This window comes from Chiloscyllium plagiosum, chromosome 38 (assembly GCF_004010195.1).
Source record: "Chiloscyllium plagiosum isolate BGI_BamShark_2017 chromosome 38, ASM401019v2, whole genome shotgun sequence".
NCBI classification, from domain to species: domain Eukaryota; kingdom Metazoa; phylum Chordata; class Chondrichthyes; order Orectolobiformes; family Hemiscylliidae; genus Chiloscyllium; species Chiloscyllium plagiosum.
The window spans coordinates 26208526-26230586 of NC_057747.1; the positions used below are offsets into that span (position 1 = coordinate 26208526).

At 42.1% G+C, this 22061-nt stretch overlaps 2 protein-coding genes across 3 annotated transcripts in view; one reads left to right on the forward strand and one right to left on the reverse strand.

The window, feature by feature from the left end:
- The first annotated feature begins 1650 nt into the window (after positions 1-1650).
- pcbd1 (pterin-4 alpha-carbinolamine dehydratase/dimerization cofactor of hepatocyte nuclear factor 1 alpha) lies at positions 1651-5997 on the forward strand. The gene is made up of 4 exons (XM_043679166.1): positions 1651-1771; positions 4055-4186; positions 4306-4386; positions 5655-5997. The coding sequence occupies exons 1-4, from the start codon at positions 1769-1771 to the stop codon at positions 5748-5750; spliced, it is 312 nt and encodes a 103-aa protein (XP_043535101.1). The 5' UTR covers positions 1651-1768; the 3' UTR covers positions 5751-5997.
- A 1869-nt stretch (positions 5998-7866) lies between these two features.
- The window catches only part of sgpl1 (sphingosine-1-phosphate lyase 1), a 71919-nt gene continuing 57724 nt past the window's right edge, over positions 7867-22061 (reverse strand). For both annotated transcript variants that reach the window (XM_043679167.1, XM_043679168.1), the window contains exons 12-14: positions 12797-12943; positions 11895-12015; positions 7867-10755 (exon numbers count right to left, since the gene is read on the reverse strand). In XM_043679167.1, coding sequence (XP_043535102.1) covers positions 10612-10755; positions 11895-12015; positions 12797-12943 — 412 coding nt within the window. In that variant the 3' untranslated portion in view covers positions 7867-10611. The remainder of the gene's footprint in view (positions 10756-11894; positions 12016-12796; positions 12944-22061) is intronic.

The window sequence follows — 22061 nt, forward strand, 5'->3', positions numbered from 1 at the left end:
AAAAAATGTTCGCTATTTACAGTTACACACATTCCCAATCCACACGGTCACAAAGAAAGTTATCATTTATTAAGACTGTGTTAACTTTAGCCAGTTCTATTTTCATCGGTCTTTGCACCTGCCTGGCACACATAGTTAAATCCTGCAGGAACCCTACTGGTATGTCTGTGTGTTGGCATTGGCTGTTCCTCAGGTATCTGCTGATTCCTAGGGTGATGTGCCTTCTCCAATGAGTGCTGTTGCCAATCTATTTCTGCTGTGAGGAAACAGCAAGCCTCTGAAACTGATAATCGTTCTGCACTCCGTGCAAACGGTGAGGTCGTTTCTTCCTGATCTCATATAGCCTCTCTAACTGTACATGTGTATGGCTTGTTGCGATGATAGATCTGGTTAGTCATGGTCACCACACAGGATCAAGGTGTTGACTGCTCTACTGAGGTTTCAAATTGCCACGTAGGCTGAGTTTTATTGAGAGGGTTGAACATTTGCACTCTGACGGACTTTCCAATGCCCAGCTGTAGCAATAACACAGCAGTTTTACTGAAGTGAGATCTTATTTTCTGTCATTTCATCAGGATTGCCTTCAGAACATTAACTTTCTTGTTTTCAATCTGTTGTTATCATACTTGGAATGTATCACAGCCTCACCTGTTCTCCCTAATAATAGTCTTGCTCCTGATTAACATGGAGAGGTCATGGCATGGTCGCCAGATTTTAGTAATTCAGAGACCCACTGAATACCTGGAGGACCCAGGTATCCCACCACGGTGGAGTTTAAACTTCTGTTAAAAGTCTCCAATTGTAAGTCTAATGATGACCATGAAATCTCTCTCATAAATACCCACCCGGTTCACTAATGCAGTTTTGAGAAGGAAATCCCCGAGCATCAGGTTAAACCACTGTCAGTTGTCTCTTTCTTTCTCTCTCTCTCCATAAGACTGGGACTATAGTGACTTTACCTTTACCTCTCCATTGTGGCAGAATGGCATTGCTACTGTGCTGAACGGGCCAGACCTAGCAACTGAAAACTGAATACTCACTTTAACTCTCTCTCTGCACAGACGCTACCAAATCTGCTGAGTTTCTCCTGCACTCCCTGTTTGTTAAAAACTCTTCCACATCAGCCTGCCTAACCATCATACCCGAAAGCACACCTCAAACACACACCTCCCTCGGGTGCCCCCATTCCACAGCTGCAAGACATTTTGCAGCTTTTGAAAGTTGCCGTGTATATTGTCAGGATTGACTCAAACGAAGCGTTTCTTGCGAAATCGTTTGCAGCTACTTCTGGCAAAACGCTGGTTGCAACGAACAGGAACGTAAACAGACAGAAGCGCCGTGCCTGAACTCTGAATGGAGCCAATCTGACTCAACAGCAAACTAAATTCATACGAAACAGCAGCCTATCGCATCTTACTGACATAAAGTTCATTGCATTGGGACCTGCCTCCTCTACAGCAAGGACCCGACTTTAGGTAGCCTGAAATAGTGCTTAAAAGGAAACGCAAAACAGCCAGACAGGCAAACATCACGGTGTAATTCAGCGTCTGCAATTAAATCTTGAAATGGGTAGTTTCTCTTGCATTTATTTATTATTATTGTGCTACCTCACCTGTTGCTGCCTCAGCACTGGCCTTTATTCCTGCCACCTCGCACAGGTCTTAGCTTTTACAGATTGTGTTTATAGAGAGTGGGAGTGAGCAGTTTGTTGTCACATTGTGCAGGGTCTGAGTTCAGGGGGTGGTGTTCAAATCTTGATCATTGCCAAATGGTACGTAACTTCAGTGTAATTAATTGTCGTATTTTAGATTTTTTTTTATTGTCTGGGTTTGGTGAACAAACGTATGTGCATCTCCGAACAAAAGCAATTTTTAAAGAAACGTGTCGGTTAAATTTAAGATTAGTCATTCATTGTTGAAACCCAAGCATTATTTTGGTAACTTGGCCCTTTAATTTAAATCCCTGTTTCGGAAAGGAAATTATGTTTGGCGTTAGTGTTCATTTCAGAGATGAGTTGTAATTTGAGATTGAGTTTGGAATAAATATTGTTTGTGTTTGGAGCTGCGCTATATTCATTGGCTTACTTGAAACGACAGACTGGACGGGATGTTCACTGAGTGTGGGAGTAGCAGTGAGGGTGATGTATTAACTTGTCAATGTCTGTCTTTCTCTCTGATCTTCCAGCAGCGATTCTCTCTGACCGATACGGCCATTTGCTGGCTTCTTTCTACAACGAGGTTACGAGGTTAAGAGGGTAACGACCAGGGAAACGGGACCTGTCTCTTGTTTGTTTTAGTCAAACGTTAATGAGACTCTACATTCGCGTTCCTTGGCTGCAGCAAAGATTCCCCCTCCCCCCAGATTCAGGAGGTGGGAGATCCAAGGGGCTTGGGGCAACATTTCCAAAGCAACCACTTCGTTCAACGGCGGGAGGCTCAAGGGGAAACATGGGGACCCCCTTGAGCGGGGTAGGGGCCACACAATTTGAGGGCTGCGCACTGAAATGATAGAATGCTACTTGGGGGAGACACTGGTGTAGTGGTAGTGACACTAGCTCTGAGCCAGTGGTACTCACCACCCTATCTGCCTCTGCCGCTTTCAATGAACTATGTACCTGAACCCGAGGTCTCTCTGTTCAACCACATTCCCCAGGGCCCTACGATAAGCTGTATAAGTCCTACCCTGGACTTACCAAAATGCAACATCTCTCATTTACCTAAATTAAACTCTATTTATGCTCCTTAGGGAGGGTGGTGGCAAGTGGTGTTATTAGTGGACTGTTAATATAGAAACTGCTGAAAATGTTTTCCTGAAGAAGGGCTTATGCCCGAAACGTCGATTCTCCTGTTCCTTGGATGCTGCCTGACCTGCTGCGCTTTTCCAGCAACACATTTTCAGCTCTCATCTCCAGCATCTGCAGTCCTCACTTTCTCCCCTGTTAATATAGAAACCCAGGTAATGTTCTGGGGACCTGGGTTTGAATCCTGCCATGGCAGATAGAATTTGAATCCAATAAAAATCTGGAATTAGGAGTTTAATGAAGACTATGAATCCATTGTCAATTGTCGGGGAAAAAACACCTGAATCACTAACCAAAAGAGAAAATGCTGGAAAATCTCAGCAGGTCTGGCAGCATCTGTAAGGAGAGAAAAGAGCTGACATTTCGAATCTATCTGACCCTTTGTCAAAGCTTCCACATCCGCAGTAATTTGCTTTTATCTGAATCACTAATGTCCTTTAGGGAAGGAAACTACCATCTTTACCCAGTCTGGGCCTACATGTGACTCCAGACACACAGCAATGTGGTTGACTCATAACTGTGCTCTGGGCAATAAATACTGCTGAGCCAGCAACGCCCTCTTCCCATGAATATTTTTTTTAAATATCAACTCGCCCTGTTTCCGACCATCAAGCAAATTTTTGTAGCTCTCCCTGGATCCCAGGTTATCTAACTTTACTAACCAGTACCATGAGGAACCTTGTCGAGGGCCTTGCTAAAGTATGTAGACAACATCTATTGCTCTATCCTTCTGTCTCTTCTTGGTCACATTCTCAAACAAAACTCTACCAAGTTGGTGAGCCATCATTCACATGTAGATCAGATTGGGTAAGGACATCGGATTTCCTTCCCTAATGGATGTTAGTGAACCAGATAGGCTTTTACGACAGTGGACAGTGGTTATATCTTCAGTATTAGACTCACTACTTATGACTTTTTTTTTTGCTTAGTAATCAGGTGGAGAGGTAAACTCTACAACTGCTGGATTAAATGTTTGGTCAGTGTTCTGCAAGTAAATACGGCAGACAGGAGTTATTTTAATACAGAGGATCCTGATTTATTAACGTTCACACTTAGAAACATGATCCCATACTGGGAAGTAGTTTTAAGGATCTGACCTGCAGCATTTCCTTGTCCTTCCAGACACCTATTTTTCATTGTCATGCATTGTGTACCAACCTGCCTACAAACAGACTTGAATGAAGATCGTTTGCAAACTGGGGACTGTCTGTGCGGATGTTACTGGAATCTAAAGACCTATTTTTGGCTTGTTAGGCAGGAAAGGCCCACAGACTGAGTGCTGAACAACGAGAGCAACTTCTTCCCAACCTTCAAGCAGTGGGTTGGTCTGACGTCGAAGGAAGAGATGCCATTTATAAAGAGTTTGTCTTTAAAAACTTTAACCAGGTCAGAATTTCCAGTGGCTCCTTTGCACAATATTTTTTTTTAAATAAAGAAAACAGACAAAATGCATGTTTTTTTTTTGCAGCAAATCTATATTTTCCTATATTTTGTTTTACCAATAGGCCTTTGGTTTCATGACCAAAGTGGCACTACAAGCAGAAAAAATGGATCATCACCCAGAGTGGTTCAACGTTTATAACAAGGTAAAGTAAGAACCTGCATTTATATGGCATCTTTCAAAACCATGGGACATATCAAAATGCTTTGGAGCCAAGACCTTTTAATAAATTCTATCACTGTGACGTAGCAATTACAGAAAGCTCCCACAAGCAGAAGGTAATGATCCTCCAGTTAACTTGAACCTGAGGTGTTGGAGAGTGAAAGTACCTGGGGAATGCCCTTTTTTAATATTGCAAAAATATATTTTATAAAAAGAAAATCTTTATGTACATAGTTTAATAAAACCATTTAGACCTTTACTGTCTTACAGACAAGAAAATAAACATTTGGGGTTTGGCTTTTTCTATACTTACAAATAACCAATAGGCAGTTATGAGGTAACTGAACGGACTCCTGTTGTACTTTGGAAGAAAGACATTAGATGTTGGTCTTTCCCCACTGCACCTTGGCAGTCTATACCCTTATTCATCTTCATAATAGTGTCTCAAGATCTTTTGCATTCAGCTGGGAGTGCTTATAGGGCCTCTGATAATGTATCATTTGAAAGATACCACTTCTGACTGTGTAGTACTACACTCAGAGCTCAAGCTTAGATTTTATGCTCAGGTTTCTGCAGTGGGTTATGACTCTTGCAAGGTGAAAGTGCCCCCCGCAAGGAGCAGTGGATGACCCCCTCAGAATCCTTGATTTCAGTTAAAATAGGGTGTAAATGCAATCACAGTTGGCATTTTTTTTGTGCACTTACTGCACACTGATCAGTGAAGTCAATTTCTGTGTTAGAAACAGCCCCAATTTTAACGTAACCCACCAAGTGGGAATGGGCCAGTTAGGACCAGTTTTCCAATATCACAGTATCTATGATCATTGATTTTGCGTGGCTCAGTGGTCAGCACTGCTGCCTCTGTGATTCTACCCTTATGTGACTGTGGAGTTTGCACTTTCTCCCCTTGTCCATGCAGGTTTCCTTCAGGTGCTGTGGTTTCCAAATGTGCAGATTATGTAGATTGACTATGCTAAATTGTCCATCAGGTCCAGGGATGTGCAGGCTGGTGGGTTAACCATGGAAAATATAGGGTTGAGGTGGGTGTGTCTGGGTGGGATACTCCTCTGATGGCTGGTGTGAACTCGATGGGCTGAATGTCCTTTTCCACACTGCAGGGATTATGAGTTCACACTTTTGAAGGTAATTCTCGCCAAGTTTTTGATTAGTGCACAGACTAGGTAGGAGTCTCTAAACTAGGAAAGATGAAGGAACAGTAATCTTCTTACCAGAAACATTTTGTTTTCACAGGTCCACATAACACTGAGCACACATGACTGTGGAGGTCTGTCTGAGCGAGATATTAAGATGGCTACCTTTATTGAAGAAGCTAAGATTTCACATTGAAATCTAGGGGTGTGTCTGTGGTTGCTGGTACCAAATGAACTGGAGCCTTCAGTGAGATTTATTTCAGAACAGACCCGTGTGTTCTTGAAAGATTTTGAAGACTGGCAAATGTTTGAAATTTACCACAGATTAATCTAGAATCATTCTATTTAAATTGAACTGATCAGAGCTAGTTTACATGTTGTGAATGTATATACTGTGAGAAAGTTTTGTTATATGAATAAAATGCAAATCAATGTAGCCATGATTTTAGACATGCAGAGTTAAGTCATTCCAAAATTGCAGATACTTGGAATTTTGAAGTCACAGGCATACCAAAGTACAATACCATAGATGCTGCAAATATGAAATAAAAGCCAAATTGTCGTTCTGAAAGAGACCATCTGGCCACTGTGTCTGCTGACCTGTATAAACAGATTACCCAAGGTCACTTCCCCAAGTAACCCTGTAGATTCATACTTTTTAGGTAATAATCAAATTCTCTTGTGAGTATCTTGATTGAACCTGCCTTCACTACACTGCAGCAGCACTTTCTGGACCTAAACCATTCAGTAAGTGTAATATTTTTCCATGTCCTTGATGCTTCTCAAAACCAAGTCCTCTTCTCAATCCATCACCTACAGCAAGCTGTTTCTCACTATCTAGTGTTGTGAACACCTCTATCAAGTTTCCTCACTGAAGAATAGTTCGAATTTCTCCAGGCTATCCATATGGTTGAAGTTCCTCATCCCTTGGACCATTTCAGGGGAGGCAATGGCAAGTGGTAAATCGCTAGACTATTAATCCAGAGACCCAGGTAATGTTCGAGGGACTTAGGTTTGAATCCCACCAAGGCAGATTGTGGAATTTGAATTAAATTAATACCTGTAATTAGGACTCTGTCAAACGATGACCAAAATAAACTTATCAACTGCTGTTGGTGGGGGTGGGGGGGGGGGGGGGGGGAGAGACATCTGGTTCATTTTAGAGAAGGAAGTTACCATCCTTTCAGGGTCTGGTCTAGATTCACTCCAGACCCTAAACAATGTGGCCCAGCAAGCCACTCAGTTGTAACAACTGCTAGAAAGGAAGGAAAACAGGTGTGATAACATTGACTCTGTCATTGGAAATGACAACAGTAAAAATAGCCCAAGACATAGGAACATGCAAGTTCCCCTCTATACAACTCACGATACTGACTTGGAAATATATCGGCATTACTTCAGTGTCGATGGTCGAAATCCTGGAATTACTTCCATTGTGGGCCTAACTTCAGCAGTTTACTACCACCTTTAGAAGGGCAACTAAGGACAGGCAATAAATGCTGGGCCCAGGATAATGTTGTGGATGTGTTCAAATCCCATCGTAACAGATAGTGAAACTTGAATTCAATAAAATCTTGAATTAAACTAGTCTAAGAGTGACCACAAAAGCACTGTTGACTATTGTAAAATCCCATCTGGTTCACAAGTGACTTTTCAGGAAGGATATCTGCCATTCCTCCCACACCTTAGAAGGAGTATAAGGCCAATCTATCCTTTCTAAGCAGGTTTACAAGAATGATACCTGAACGACAGGGGTTAAGTATGAGCAGAAATTATATAAATTAGATCTGTTTTCTCTAGAATTTTTAAGATTAAAGGGTGGTCTGATCAAAGTTTACATGATGTTAACAGGAAAAGATGGGTGATAAACTATTTCCACTGATTGGGGATTCTACAACTAGGGAGCATAGTCTGAGAATTAGGGCCAGAGCATTCAGGAGAGGTGTTAGGAACACTTCTGCATACAAAGGGTGGGAGGTGTTTTGAACTCTTTTCCACAATGGGGGTGGATGCTGGATCGTACATAATTTTGAATCTGAGATAGTTCTGTTAATCAAAGATATTAAGGGATATGAGTCAAATATCAGCCCCTACACTTACAGCAATGTAGCTGCCCTTGGAAATAGATGAGAGCGCTAATGGTTTAAGAACAAGAAATGATATCCATTTCCCATACAATAATAAAGAAATAAAAGGTCTGTGACCTTTCATCACAGCTGAATGATATTAGGAATGAACAGGTCCAAAACAAGAGCAAAAGTCAGGCTGAACAAGCATAAAATATGAAGATAAGAGTCAAACAATACAGACAGTTTCAACAAATTAGGTTTATTACCAAATCTCAATTACAAATGTGTTAATACATAATACGATGGATTAATCCAGATCATTTTACACACTCACCGTATAAAGATGTCTTTGTTGTCCAGGTGCAAATGACCCAGGTGTGGGAATTTCACCCCCATCCCAGCCCTGACACCCCTCCCTGAGGGCTAACTATAAACTTCACAATGCACACAAGCTGCATCTGGAACAGTTCCAACGAGTAAACTGACAATGAAAATAGTGCCCTCTCCTTGGCTAACCAAGCGACCGGTGGGGTTCTGTGATTTTCAAGTTAAACTAAGAAAAACCCAGTGCTACACACAACTCCGCGAATGAAGAAATCGGGGATGTAAACAAATCAAAGATCATTGCCGAGTCTGTTTCATCCTCCCCTGTTTGAAATATGCAACAGGGCAATAAAAACACTTGCTTGTTTTCATGAATGGTAAGGGATGTTTACATCCAGTTTGTGAACTCAACAAAAGCTCTGTACCTTCTCCTTGTTAGGAGAGTATGCGATGGGAGTAGGACCCAGTTATTCCTTCAGTTATTCCTCTAGAGCTAACCAAAGGTGATCATGGAACATCCTGACTCTGTGCAAACAGAAATGGAGCAAATGGGATGGGTATGTGTATTTGTAAAGAGTGCAAAATGAGTGTTACCCAGAGCTGAAAGGAAAGCTTGAGAGAGGTTAAATTTATGCTTTTTTAAAAAAATGGTAGAGGACCTATCAAAAGTCAGAAAATTGTGCGCAAATGTGCCAAGTTATTAAGACAATTTGGAATGCAGCCCTTTCACATTGTGACAGAATACTGCCTGTCTCTGGTTTAAAACTATGTTGAACAATGAGAGCACAGTTCTAAACACATGTTTTAGTTTATCCAGCCTCTTTGCATTATTTGCAGGGGAACACATTCATTTTTTGAATGCTGTGCAAGAAGGTACAAAGAACAGTATTAGGTCGTTGCTTTGAATTTTCTCTCCCTTCACACTGAAAGATGGGAAGTCATGTGCAATCATTGGGAGTAGTCAGCAATAGGGCACAGTCATCTGCTTCTACCGCGTGGATGGCAATTTACAATCTGGGACATTGCCAGCATGTCACAGTTCAAACTGAGAGGCCATTTCACAGAGATTCAGGCAGTGACAAGTTTACGTATTCAGGTTCCCTGCATAAAAGGATTAATATTCTGACTGCTAGTTTACTGGAACAGAAAAATAAAGGGAATATCAACAACAAGAGTGTTCCACAGGCAACAGATTAATTTGGGGTTGAGCGCTTTGGAATGTGCATTACTGATAAAGGACAACATTTACCGTTGTGTGTACAGAGAGCCAGGTTAACAAAGGGATTGTAGTCAAGGATCTCAGGATTAGTAGGAATCAATATGGTTTTAAAGATAGCATTGAAGTACCGTTAAAATTTCAACATAATTATTCACAAGCGCTCCCTTGTAAAGTGTGCACTGGTGTGAAACTTCTGCATGAGAGGGGTCGCTGAATAAACACATTACAAACATACAGCATTTCAGAGCGTCACCAATTGCCACACATTCAGCTTCACTACAATGATGGAGCAACAAAATATCTGAAACACTGACATTTATATAACTGAAACACAATGACAACAACACACAATTTGAAATTATTCAACCGTCTATTCCAATTATGGAGTAAGCACTTCAGTCCAAGAATTGTCAAGTTGCGTTGAATTCACAGGATCTCAAAGGAGCGATTTCTTTAGACCATGTCTGTATCATAAAATCTGATTATTTTGAACAAATCAGAAGAAAAATTACCTTGCAAATAATTTTTGTAATGCAAGTACTATCCACAGCAGCACAAAAATTGGTCTCCTGTCTGTAAATTGTTATAATCGTGCCGAGTTTAGTTTTAAAACTGTCTTATGTTAACTGGGAGCAACTATAGGTGGCATTATTCTTTTGGAAATTACCTGAACTATATTTGAGGTAGTGAATACTCTCAGCATTCATCCTGAAGTGGGACCAAAATATTGGGCATTTTGGGCAGAAGCTCAAAGATTGAGGCTTATGATTGATCAAGTTTGGAGGTCCAAAATCCCTTTCCCCTACCTCCTTGATCCATAAGATAACAGTCATTTTAACAGTCTCAATGTTCCATTGCTGCATCATTGACAATTCAGGTATGAATGGGATACAGCAGGAAAATGGCCAGCCGCCAGGACTAAATTGAACTTCACTGCTATATTTTATTGCATGGAGGGGCAATTATCGCTTGTGTAATTTGCTGGCTTGCAAACATTGACCACCCTCTCCTGGCGACAGTGTCAAAAAGCCTACTAAATCCACAAACCGTTTTGTTGCCTTTGAGAAAAATTCTGCCAAAAGAACCCTTTTTTTTCCCAACATGAAAGAATAAAGTGGGAAGGCATCAAGGTGAATTGCTGCTTGCTAATAAATCTCCAGTGAATCAATGTCTAGGAAAACCCTGCACACAATTTACTGGAAACTTTGCCGTCTCAAGGTTTCCAGTGAAAGATTTTAGGGATAAAAATTGAAAAGGAAAAGTTTTGGGGCTTTGAAAGTGGTGTAAAAATCATGGACGTCAGTTCCCAGTACATATGATTGCATTTTTCCACATTCCCATTGCTGCAACACAATAAAAACAATGTCAGACCTGTCAAATTGCTTTCCAAAGTACGTTCCCACAACCTTGTCCATGATTTTTTTTTAAAAAACCTATTCCATGTTTCAATGCTGTGCTGATGCTCCATTCATGCAGTTTTTCTCAACTTTGGGGAGCTCAGTGCTGTAGAGGCAGTCTAGGAATCCATGCGATATCTCTGTCACCAGTGTACGATCAGGAATTGACTGTGCCATGCCATATATAGCACCCTAGAAGGAAAGAAGGGTTCAAATCAGGACACGCCTTACACATGACACAGTTAGGACAACTAATACACTAAAGTCAGTCTACAATAAGTTTTTTTGATAGTCCAACCTAATACATCTAATAAATTACAAAACAATACCACGTATTAATATAACTTGCATGTGTACCCTTTAAAAGGAGTAAAAATCTCAGGTACAATTACCAAACAAAAGGTCATATGGGAGGTATTACATCAAAGCTTGACCAAGGAGGAAGATTTTAAGGAGGGTCATGAAGGAAGAACAGAATCATCAGGGAGTCATGCAGGAAATTCCACACCTTAACACACAGGCAAAATGAAGGCCAAGTCACAAAAATGCTGCAGTGGAAAACAAGGGTGCATAAGAGGTTAACTGGAGGGATATTGGCCTGAAGGAAAGATTCAAAACCAAGGATGAGAATTTTGAAACTGAGGTTTTGATAAACTAGGAGCTGATCTGGGTCTGTGACGACAGGGAGATGGGTGAATGGGACTTGGTGCAAGTTAAGATACAGGCAGCACAGTTTAACAATTGTAAGGAAGCAACACTGCATTTGCAATGTCCCCTCCAGCTATCATCACAGGATTACAGAATACTAGAAACCCTGCAGTTGCGAATAGGCCATTCGGTCCATCAAGTCCACACCACACCTTCAAGAGCATCCCACCCTATCCCTACAGTCCTGCATTTCCCATGGCCAATCCAACCAGCCAGCACATCCCTGGACACTATGGGCAAGTTAGCATGGCCAATCCACCAAAACTACACGTCTTTGGACTGTGGGAGGAAACTGGTGCACCTGGAGGAAAGCCACACAGACATGGGGACAACATTCAAATTCCACATAGACAGTCGCCTGAGGTTGGAATTGAACCCAGGTCCCTAGTGCTCCTGGGCAACAAGCTAACCGTTGAGCTACCGAGCCACCCAATTCGCTTGCTTCCTCTGAAATTTGGCATCTATCCTGAAGAGTACGGGGTGAACAGCTCAGGCTGCCTGTTTCTTTATCAGCAATACTTATGTTAAAATTGCAACACAATTGTACGTCATTGTTGGTGAACCAAGAATCTTCTGTAAAAGAAAGGGCACCCTCCCTTCACGATTCACAACCGTACGCTTACCCTGCCAGTGGTTTTCTCGCCAGGATTCTTCATGATTTCAGCCACACTTTCACGAAGATCCTCAACAAACTGGTCAGCCACTCCATTCTTGGTGTGCAGAAGTGTCACACATATGTGAATGCTGCAAGAGAGGAGGTCATCTTGGTTAATGGCACCATGGACATCCCTAACTAGTTCTGGACATCAATTTTCCATGGCGAAGTAACTTAGGGGCATGGGACAATCCAAATATTAATTGCCTCACTTCTCCGTTCCTCCCAATATTTCAACTGCTTAGCAACAAGACGACTGTAAGTCAAGATATTTTTATTTGTGCCAATATTACAGGCTTAATCATTAAGTGACTGCAAGGTACAGTGAGTGAAAGTAACATCTAGTTGCTGAAATAGGCAATAACTAAAACTTTATGAGGGGACAATCACAGCTCTCTTGAAAATAATGTTGAGTTTATACCATGGCGTTCATGAAAATTTTAAAACATAAATGTCAACATTACCAGAGAAACAAATAAAGTCAAAGTATGGATGGAGAATACACAGGATGAGTAACTGCTGTTTGGAGTATACAGGCAAAGGGAGCTACAGTGTGAAATGCAGTATAGATGAGAGGAGTTTATAATGTAAGGTGGAATACACGGAGGAAGAATGACAGTGTAAAATGATTTACACTTGGGGAGAATTTACAGTGTGCATAAGAGTATACATGGGGAGAGTGATGTGCAAACTACACATGGGGAAAATGAAAGTGGGAAATGGAGTATATACGGGGCGAGAGACAGTGTGAAATGGAGTACATACATGGCGAGAGACGGTGTGAAACGGAGTAGAGTGACAGTATGAAACAGAGTATGTACGGGGAGAGTGACAGTGTGTAACAGGGTATATATGCAGAACGTCAGCCACCTCGAAGGGAACTGCAAAGTGTTGAGGTTCCATCCTTTCGACGTCATTAAGTTTGATAGACGGAAAATGTCGAACGTTTGTGAGCCAATGGCCACTACAGACACTTCAGGTTTTCCAAAGATGAAAATTTCTTTTATTTTCTTCAACCTTTAAAATAAAATAAAAAATTAATTTAGTATACACATAAAAGCTTGAGTCAATCATTTATATCAACAGAAATCACATTTAAAACACACTAAAATTATCAGTAGCCTCTCTCAACAGTGGGTGGGGAATCAGGAGATGGTGGGGGCTTTGGCAGAGGGAGAATGCAGAAATATATCAGTCAGAACAATGCTTACAATTTGGATGTGTTGGGAAACTACAAAATATTTCTCTTTTTACCTCCCCTCTATTAAAACCAAAGATCAAATCAAACATATCTAGCACCATCCTGTGCCTCAAACTGTGGTCTCTAAACTTTCCTAGAAATAATTTTAAATCCACCACCTTTGTAAGAGGCTTTTTTAGGCCAGGAGTCAGTTTGTTTGTTATGCAAAATTTATTGTGTGTCAGTGACAGAACATCACCATGAGATGGAGCAAGAGGACAGGAACTATCACGGTTAGCAAGTTTGTAAATGTCTATATTTAGAGGTTTTACAGCAAGAACATTCCATGATTTTATGCAGAATCTTCTAACTGCCAAGACCTTGCATCAATCAATGGATCCTTGCTGAAAGTGTTATGGAATAACATTTTCTTCAATTTAAGGGTCAGGCAGCCTTCTTGCCTCAGAGTCAGAAGGTCCTACTTCAAAATCTGCTCCAGGCGAGTTTAGGTTCCTGGCAGTGTCTGCACTTTGTGCAGATTCATGGAGTAGGCAAGTTTGGGCCCAGTACGAGACCCAGCTGCATTGGTGAGGTGGACCCAAAGCGGAATCATGGTGGCGACAGAGTTGCATTTAGGCCAGTGCGGTACCCAGCGGCATCGGTGACATCTGCGTTCGTAAGGTCCAGCGAGGACTCATAGTAGCAGGTGAGTCAGTGGAGGTGAGATGGCGCTGAAGATGGCACTGAAACTCTTGTTCCAGTGGTGGCAGCACAGCAAGACTGGAGACCAGGCCTATAGCCCATGGACGAGCATTTAACAAGGAGGACTGGAAAGTTGAACACTATTTCTTTATTTCCTTATTTTTCTATCTTTTTATTCTACGTTTATCTGAGTTTTAAGATAGCGGAGAGTGGTGACATCATACAACACTTTTCACTATTTTGTAACAAAATACACATGACAATAAATAAATCAAATGTGATCTGATATCCAGGCTGACATTCCCGAAGCAATACTGGGAGAGTGCACAACATTGACAGGGATGGGACATTAACTTGAGGCTGCACATTTGCCCTCTGAGGTGGGGCCATGAGATCCCGCAGTGTTACTCAGAAGCAGAGGAATTCCCACTGGTGGTGTCCTAGCCAACAATCCCCCTTAGCTTTCCTGCCACTGCGAGGAGCTCTCAGTTCCAAGGTCCACGTGTGGCTTCAGCCTTTGGAAGAGGAGGCTATGCAACAGCACGCCAATCGACTTCACATACTGCAAGTGGCACGGTGGCTCACTGGTTAGCATTGCTGCCTCACAGCACCAGGGATCCAGGTTTGATTCCAGCCTCAGGTAACTGTCTGCGTGGGGTTTGCACATTCTCCCCGTGTCTGCGTGGTTTTCCTCCGGGTTCTTCGGTTTCCTCCCACAGTCAAAAGATGTGCTCATAGTGTCCAGGGATGCACAGGCTCGGCTAGTTAGCGATGGGAAATGCAGGATTACAGGGATAGGGGTGGGGGTCTGTGCCTGGGTGGGATGCTCTTTAGAGTGTTGGTGTGGACTTGATGGGCCAAATTGCCTACTTCGAAACTATGGGGATTGTAAGATTCTAATCATTTTACTTATCCTTCGATAGGTAGCACTGAAGCTCAAAGCAGGCCACTTGATTGTACTCCCTTTCCTCCATGTTAAACATCTGTTACCTCCATTACTAATAGCCGCAGCGTGCACCTCAGGATCATTTTCCAAACCAGGCACTACTCCCCCCTGCCCCACCCTACCCTGTGTAGAAAGACAAGGGGAGCAGATGGATGGGAACGCCACCACCTGGCAAGTTCCCCTCCACGCCACTCATCATCTTGACATGGGATTACATCAGTGTTCCTTCACTGTCACTATGTCAAAAAGCTGGAATGGACATGACCCAATATTGCATTTATTGGCCATCCCCAGCTGAACTTCCCAAAAGGTGGTGGTGGGCTGCCTTCTAGGACATCTGCAGTCTTTGGGGTGTACCTACACCAAATGGATTGCAGCAATTCAAGATGATAATTCACCACCACTTTATCAATGGCCATTAAGGGTAGACGATAAATGCTGGCCCAATCAGACAAGCCCACATTCCCTAAATTAGTAACTAAAACCAACAACCACAATGCTGTTGGGAGAGATTTCCAGGATTTTGACCCAGTGACACTGAAGGAACAGTAATATGTTTCCAAGTCAGGATGGTAAGGGGAACTTATAGGCAACAAGTATCTGCCTACAAAAAAAATCCTTCTTTTCTCCAGGGTCCAAATAAAATGTCAGACAATTTGAATTTGCTTTTCTACTCCACTCTATGAACATTTCAAAAAAAGGTCAAGCACAAAAAAAGTTCCAGAAAATAATCAACGTTGTACTTTGTCTAAACAACATCATTCATCATACAGATTCTTAGAAACTTCCAAGAAACTGGCTGAAACAATAGCTGCAGAAATTAACCGACAGCTGAAAGTGAGGCTTTGAGAATAGTATGAATAGAGCAAAACTTAAAAGTGCTCTGGACATTGTCAGCACTCGTGGAGAATGCATTAAGTTTCATTCTTTCCTAAACTTGGTCACTGAAAGCTGTTCCTAAATTTTAAAATACTGGTGACGATCACATTGTGATTTCATGTCAGGCAGGTCAATCTATCTCACTTGAGATTGATATTTTAGCTCTCTAAGTTTTGCACAGTTCCATTCGAGCCACTTAGCCTAAAAGCTTGTGTGTACAGGGACTGGAGAATGTGTGGAACATGGAGACAGTGCAGAACTATCATGTCAACAAGCTTAAGGGGTTGCTGGCCATCTTTCTGGTACTAGAAGAGCTTGAGAGATACAAAGGATTATCTTCAGTTCAGTATTTATCTTTCCAATGTCCTATCAACCAGGCAGTCAGTAGTTAAATTATACATTGCTATATTCATCAGTGTGTCACTTATGGCTTAGTGGGTGCATCTCACAATCAAAAGATTGAGAGTTCAAGTCCAACTCCAAGATCCAAATTAAAAAATCCAGGCTGACAATCCAGTGCAGTACTGAGGACAGACCACATTGTCAAAGGTGCCACATCCCAAATGAAGCCTTGCCTTCTCTCTCAGGCAGACCTAAAATAGCCCAAGCACCAATTTTGAAGCAGAGCAGGTGGTTTTCCCCTTGTTTCCTGGCCAACATCAATCCCTCAATGAACACATGAAATAGATTGTCTGAGCATTAACATATTGCTATTGTTGGAGCATGCTGTGTGCAAACTAATCACTTCATTCTCCCATTACAGATTTTTACAGCACATTCTGAGGTTGTGAAAATCTCTAAGTGCACGCCTTTCTCTCCTTAGTTATAGAAAAACACTTCACTTGAAACAGAACTGGGCTCTAAAACTATTCAAACTAACACGAATCAATAGAAAGGATACAAGCAGCTCCCAAGAGAATCCTTTCAAAACAAAAGCAACTGTCTGAAGAAAGAACAATTAACGTCTGTTGTTGGGAAATCTGAAGCAGCTGGAGAAAACTAGTTGAAGCAAAGCAACATCCTGCCCAATCTCATCAACACAAGTTTGCGTTCACACCCAGAACAGGGCTAACCAGCACACCACCTACTCTGATGGAATAAAACAAAAATATGCCTAGTCTCTCATTCACAGAGAAGAGTTTCCATCAAATCTCTGCTGAGTTTTTTTTTTGGAGTCAACATATTTGGACCACTGAGCACACATTCGTTGTTTTGACAGTCCTGGTTGAAATTATGGAAGCATTTCCTTCTGAAGTCCCATTAACCTAAGCCCTGTCTGCATGTTATTCCATTTGCATGCAGTTCTCTAAAAGCCTTTCTTTCAATCATCCTTCTACAGTGAAAGTAGGGCTTTTTTTTTTCACTTAAGATCTGAGCAGTACATCATTCTTCACCTGTTTGTCAAAACACAGGTTGAAGCACTGCTCGTTATACAAAGGAGTAACACAGGAACTAGTGCACGAATGAGCGAATATATCACTTCAATTCCTGTAAAGTGCAGGGCGTTTTTTTTTAGTGGAACACTTTATTTAGGATTATTCAGATTTCTTTGTGACTCTACACAGTAACCACAATACCGCCCACAAACAAAAATCCCTGGTGAAAAATGCAGGATATGAGAGGCGTGCTGAGCCTCTGATGGCAACACACAGGATTGTACAGTGCCTTGAGTTTCTGCTTTTCGGTGGAATGACAAGCTCACACAGGGAGTACTGTGATTTTTATGCTCCTGCAGTCAGGTGGTCAGAGATTCAAGCCTTACTGTATATACTCTAACAATTCCAATGCAAGGCTGAGGGAGTACTGCACTGTCAGAGGAGCTGTCATCCGAACAGGACACTCAAAAGAATAACATAGATATGGTATCCAGACATAATCAGATATACCTCTGCATCTCTAGTTTACAGAGACAATGCAACAACTTGTATCAACATAGCAAAATGTTCCAAGGATAATCAGACAAAAAATCTGCCACTGAAGCAAATGAAAAGACACAAGAGCAGGTGCCCAAAACTTCTAACCACGAGGGTAGTTTGAAGAGGGGGTCTTTCTTTTTAAACTCAATTAGAGCCGTAGAGATATACAGCATGGAAACAAACCCTTCGGTTCAACCCGTCCATGCCGACCAGATATCCCAACCAAATCTAGTCCCACCTGCCAGCCCCCGGCCCATATCCCTCCAAACCCTTCCTATTCATATGCCCATCTAAATGCCTATTAAATGTTGCAATTGTACCAGCCTCCAGCACTTCCTCTGGCAGCTCATTCCATACACGTACCACCCTCTGTGTGAAAAAGTTGCCCCTTAGGTTTCTTTTATATCTTTCCCCTCTCACCCTAAACCTATGCCCTCTAGTTCTGGACTCCCCCACCCAGGGAAAATACTTTGTCTATTTACCCTATCCATACCCTGAATGATTTTATAAACCTCTACAAGGTCACCCGTCAGCCTCCGACGCTCCAGTGAAAACAGCCCCAGCTTATTCAACCTCTTCCTATAGCTCAAATCCTCCAACTCTGGCTACATCCTTGTAAATCTTTTCTGAATCCTTTCAAGCTTCACAACATCTTTCCGATAGGAAGGAGACCAGAATTGCATGCAATATTCCAAAAGTGGCCTAACCAATGTCCTGTACAGCCGCAACATGACTTCCCAACTCCTGTACTCAATACTCTGACCAATAAAGGAAAGCATACCAAATGCCTTCTTCATTATCCAATATACCTGCGACTCTGCTTTCAAGGAGCTATGAACCTGCACTCCAAGGTCTCTTTGTTCAGCAACACTCCCCAGGACCTTACAATTAAGTGTATAAATCTTGATCTGATTTGCTTTACCAAAATGCAACACCTCATGTTTATCTAAATCAAACTCCATCTGCCACTCCTCAACCTGATTGGCCCATCAGATCTAAGATTCCATTGTAATCTGAGGTAACCTTCTTCGTTGTCCACTACACCTCCAATTTTGGTGTCATCTGCAAACGTACTAACTATACTTCCTATGTTCACATTCAAAATCATTCATATAAATGATAAAAAGTAGAGGACCCAGCACCGATCCTTGTGGCACTCCACGGGTCACAGCCTCCAGTCTGAAAAACAACCCTCCACCACCACCCTCTGTCTTCTACCTTTGAGCCAATTCTGTATCCAAATGGCTAGTCCTTCCTCTATTCCATGAGATCAAACCTTGATAACCAGTCTCCCACGGGGAACTTTATTGAATGCTTTACTGAAGTCCATATTGATCACGCCCACCACTCTACCCTCATCAATCCTTTTTGTTACTTTTTCAAAAACTCAATCAAGTTTGTGAGACATGATTTTCCACGTACAAAGCCATGCTGACTCTCCCTAATCAGTCCTTGCCTTTGCAAATTCGTGTAAACCCTCTCCGTCATGACTCCCTCCAACAACTTGCCCACCACCAACGTCAGGCTCACTGGTCTATAGTTTCCTGGCTTGTCTTTACCACCTTTCTTAAATAGTGGCACCACGTTTGCCAACCTCCAGTCTTCCGGCACCTCACCTGTGCCTATCGATGATACAAATATCTCAGCGAGGGGCCCAGCAATCACTTCCCTAGCTTTCCTCAGAGTTCTAGGGTACACCTGATCAGGTCCTGGGGATTTATCCACTTTTATCCGTTTCAAGACATCAAGCACTTTCTCCTCTGTAATATGGACATTTTTCAAGATGTCACCATCTATATCCCTACATTCTGTACCTTCCATGTCCTTCTCCACAGTAAACACTGATGCAAAATTCTCATTTAGTACCTCCCCAATTTTCTGTGGCTCCAATACAAAGGCCGCCTTGCTGATCTTTGAGGGGCCCTATTCTCTTCCTAGTTACCCTTTTGTCCTTAACGTATTTGTAAAAACCCTTTAGATTCTCCTTAACCCTATTTACCAAAGCTATCTCATGTCCCCTTGTTGCCCTCCTGATTTCCCTCTGAAGTATCCTCCTACTGCGTTTATACTCTAAGGATTCACTCGATCTCTCCTGTCTATCCATGACATATGCTTTTTTTTCTTCACTAAACCCTCAATTTCTCTAGTCATCCAGCATTCCTTATACCTACCAGCCTTTCCTTTCACCCTAACAGGAATATACTGGACCCATGTTATCTCATTTCTGAAGGCTTCTCATTTTCCATCTGTCCCTTTACCTGCAAACATTTGCCCCCAATCAGCTTTCGAAAGTTCTTGCCTAGTACCATCAAAATTGGTCTTCCTCCAATTTAGAACTTCAACTTTTAGATCTGCTCTATCCTTTTCCATCACTATTTTAAAACTGACGGAATTATGGTCGCTGGCCCCAAAGTGCTCCCCCCATGACACCTCAGTCACCTGCCCTGCCTTATTTCCCAAGAGTAGGTCAAGTTTTACACCTTCTGTAGTAGGTACATCCACATACTGATTCAGAAAATTTTCTTGTACACATTTAACAAATTCCTCTCCATCTAAACCCTTAACACTAAGGCAGTCCCAGTTTTTGTTTGGAAAGTTAAAATCCCCTACCATAACCACCTTATTATTCTTAGATAACTGAGTTCTCCTTACATCATTGTTTCTCAACTTCCTGCTGACTATTAGGGGATCTATAATACAACCCCAATAACGTGATCATCCCTTTCTTATTACTCAGTTCCACCCAAATAACTTCCCCGATTATATTTCCAGTAATATCCTCCTCAATACAGCTGTAACACTAACCTTTATCAAAAATGCCGCTCCCCCTCCTCTCTTACCTCCCTTTCTATCCTTCCTGTATCATTTGTATCCTGGAACATTAAGCTGCCAGTCCTGTCCATCCGAGTCACATTTCTGTAATTGCTATGATATCCCAGTCCCATATTCCTAACCATGCCCTGAGTACATCTGGTTTCCCTGTTAGACCTCTTGCATTGAAATAAGTGCAGTTTAATTTATCAGTCCTACCTTGTTCTCTTTGTCCCTGCCTGCCCTGACTGCTTGACTCACTTCTTTTCTCAATTGTATCAGTCTCAGATTGATCTCTTTCCTCACTATCTCTCTGCGTATCCCCCACCCCCTCATCCGCCCCCACCCCCAACTTACTAGTTTGAATCTTCCCAAGCAGCTCTAGCAAATATCTCTGCCCCAGTATATTAGTTCCCTTCCAATTCAGGTGCAATCCATTCTTCTTGTACAAGTCACTTCTACCTCAGGAGAGATTCCAATGATCCAAAAAATGTGAGCCTTCTCCCATATATCAGCTCCTCAGCCACACTTTCATCTGCTCTATCTTCCTATTCCTACCCTCACTAGCTCGTCGCACCAGGAATAATTCAGATATTACTACCCTTGAGGACCTCCTTTTTAAATTACTGCCTAACTTGGTATATTATCCCTTCAGAATCTCATCCTTTTCCTTTCCTAAGTCAATGGTTCTGATGTGTACAATGACCTCCTGCTGGTCCCTCTCCCCTTTGAGAACATTCTTGATTTTGGCACCAGGGAGGCAACACGCCATTCTGATTTTTCGCTGCTGGCCGCAGAAATGTCTGTCTGTACCTCTGACTAGACAGTCCCCTAATACAATCTTGGAACCTGACGTACCCCTCATTACACGAGAGCTTGTCTTGGTACCAGGAACTTGGCTGTCCCTGCTACATTCCCTTTAGAATCCATCACTCCCTATATTTTCCAAAACAGCATACTTGTTTGAAGTGGGGATAGCCACAGAAGACTCCTGCACTACCTGCCTATCTCTCCTACCTTTCCAGGAGTTAACCCATCTATCTGACTGTATCTGCGGCTTTTCTCCCTTCCTATAACTGCCATCCATGGCACCCTCCTGCTCTTGTAAATTCCTCATTGCCTCGAACTGTTGTTCCAATCAATGCATTCGATCTGATAGGATTCACAACCAATGGCATTTATTGAAGATATAACCCTCAATAACACGTAAACTCTCCCAAAACTCCCACATCCAACAAGAGCATATTACTCTACTAATGGCTATTTTGCTTCTTCCAATCCACAGACCCAGAAAATAACACCATCTTATTCCTCTGTAAAATACTGCTCCAGGCTAACTTAATACTTATGACTTCAGAGGCGTATCTCAATAAAACATATAATCAATAAAGAACCCACTCTATTCATTATTGTAGATTTACAGCAAGGCTATACTTAAAACTATTCACTTATCGGTTTCTGTGCTGTGACCTCTCCCACACAGGTTCCTACAAGATCAGTTGTGAATTTCGCAGTTTGTTAAGTTTTCCTAGATGCACTCCAAAGTCCAGCAATGCATGAATTCAAACAGCAAAGGCAGTCAGTACGCAGATTCACTGCTGTGTCAGTTAGCAGTGTGGGTTTTTTTCCCCTCTCTGTCTCGCACTGACCATGTGCTGTTTTTGTCTGTCCTTCACCCTTTTTAAAAGCGCCGTTGATTTG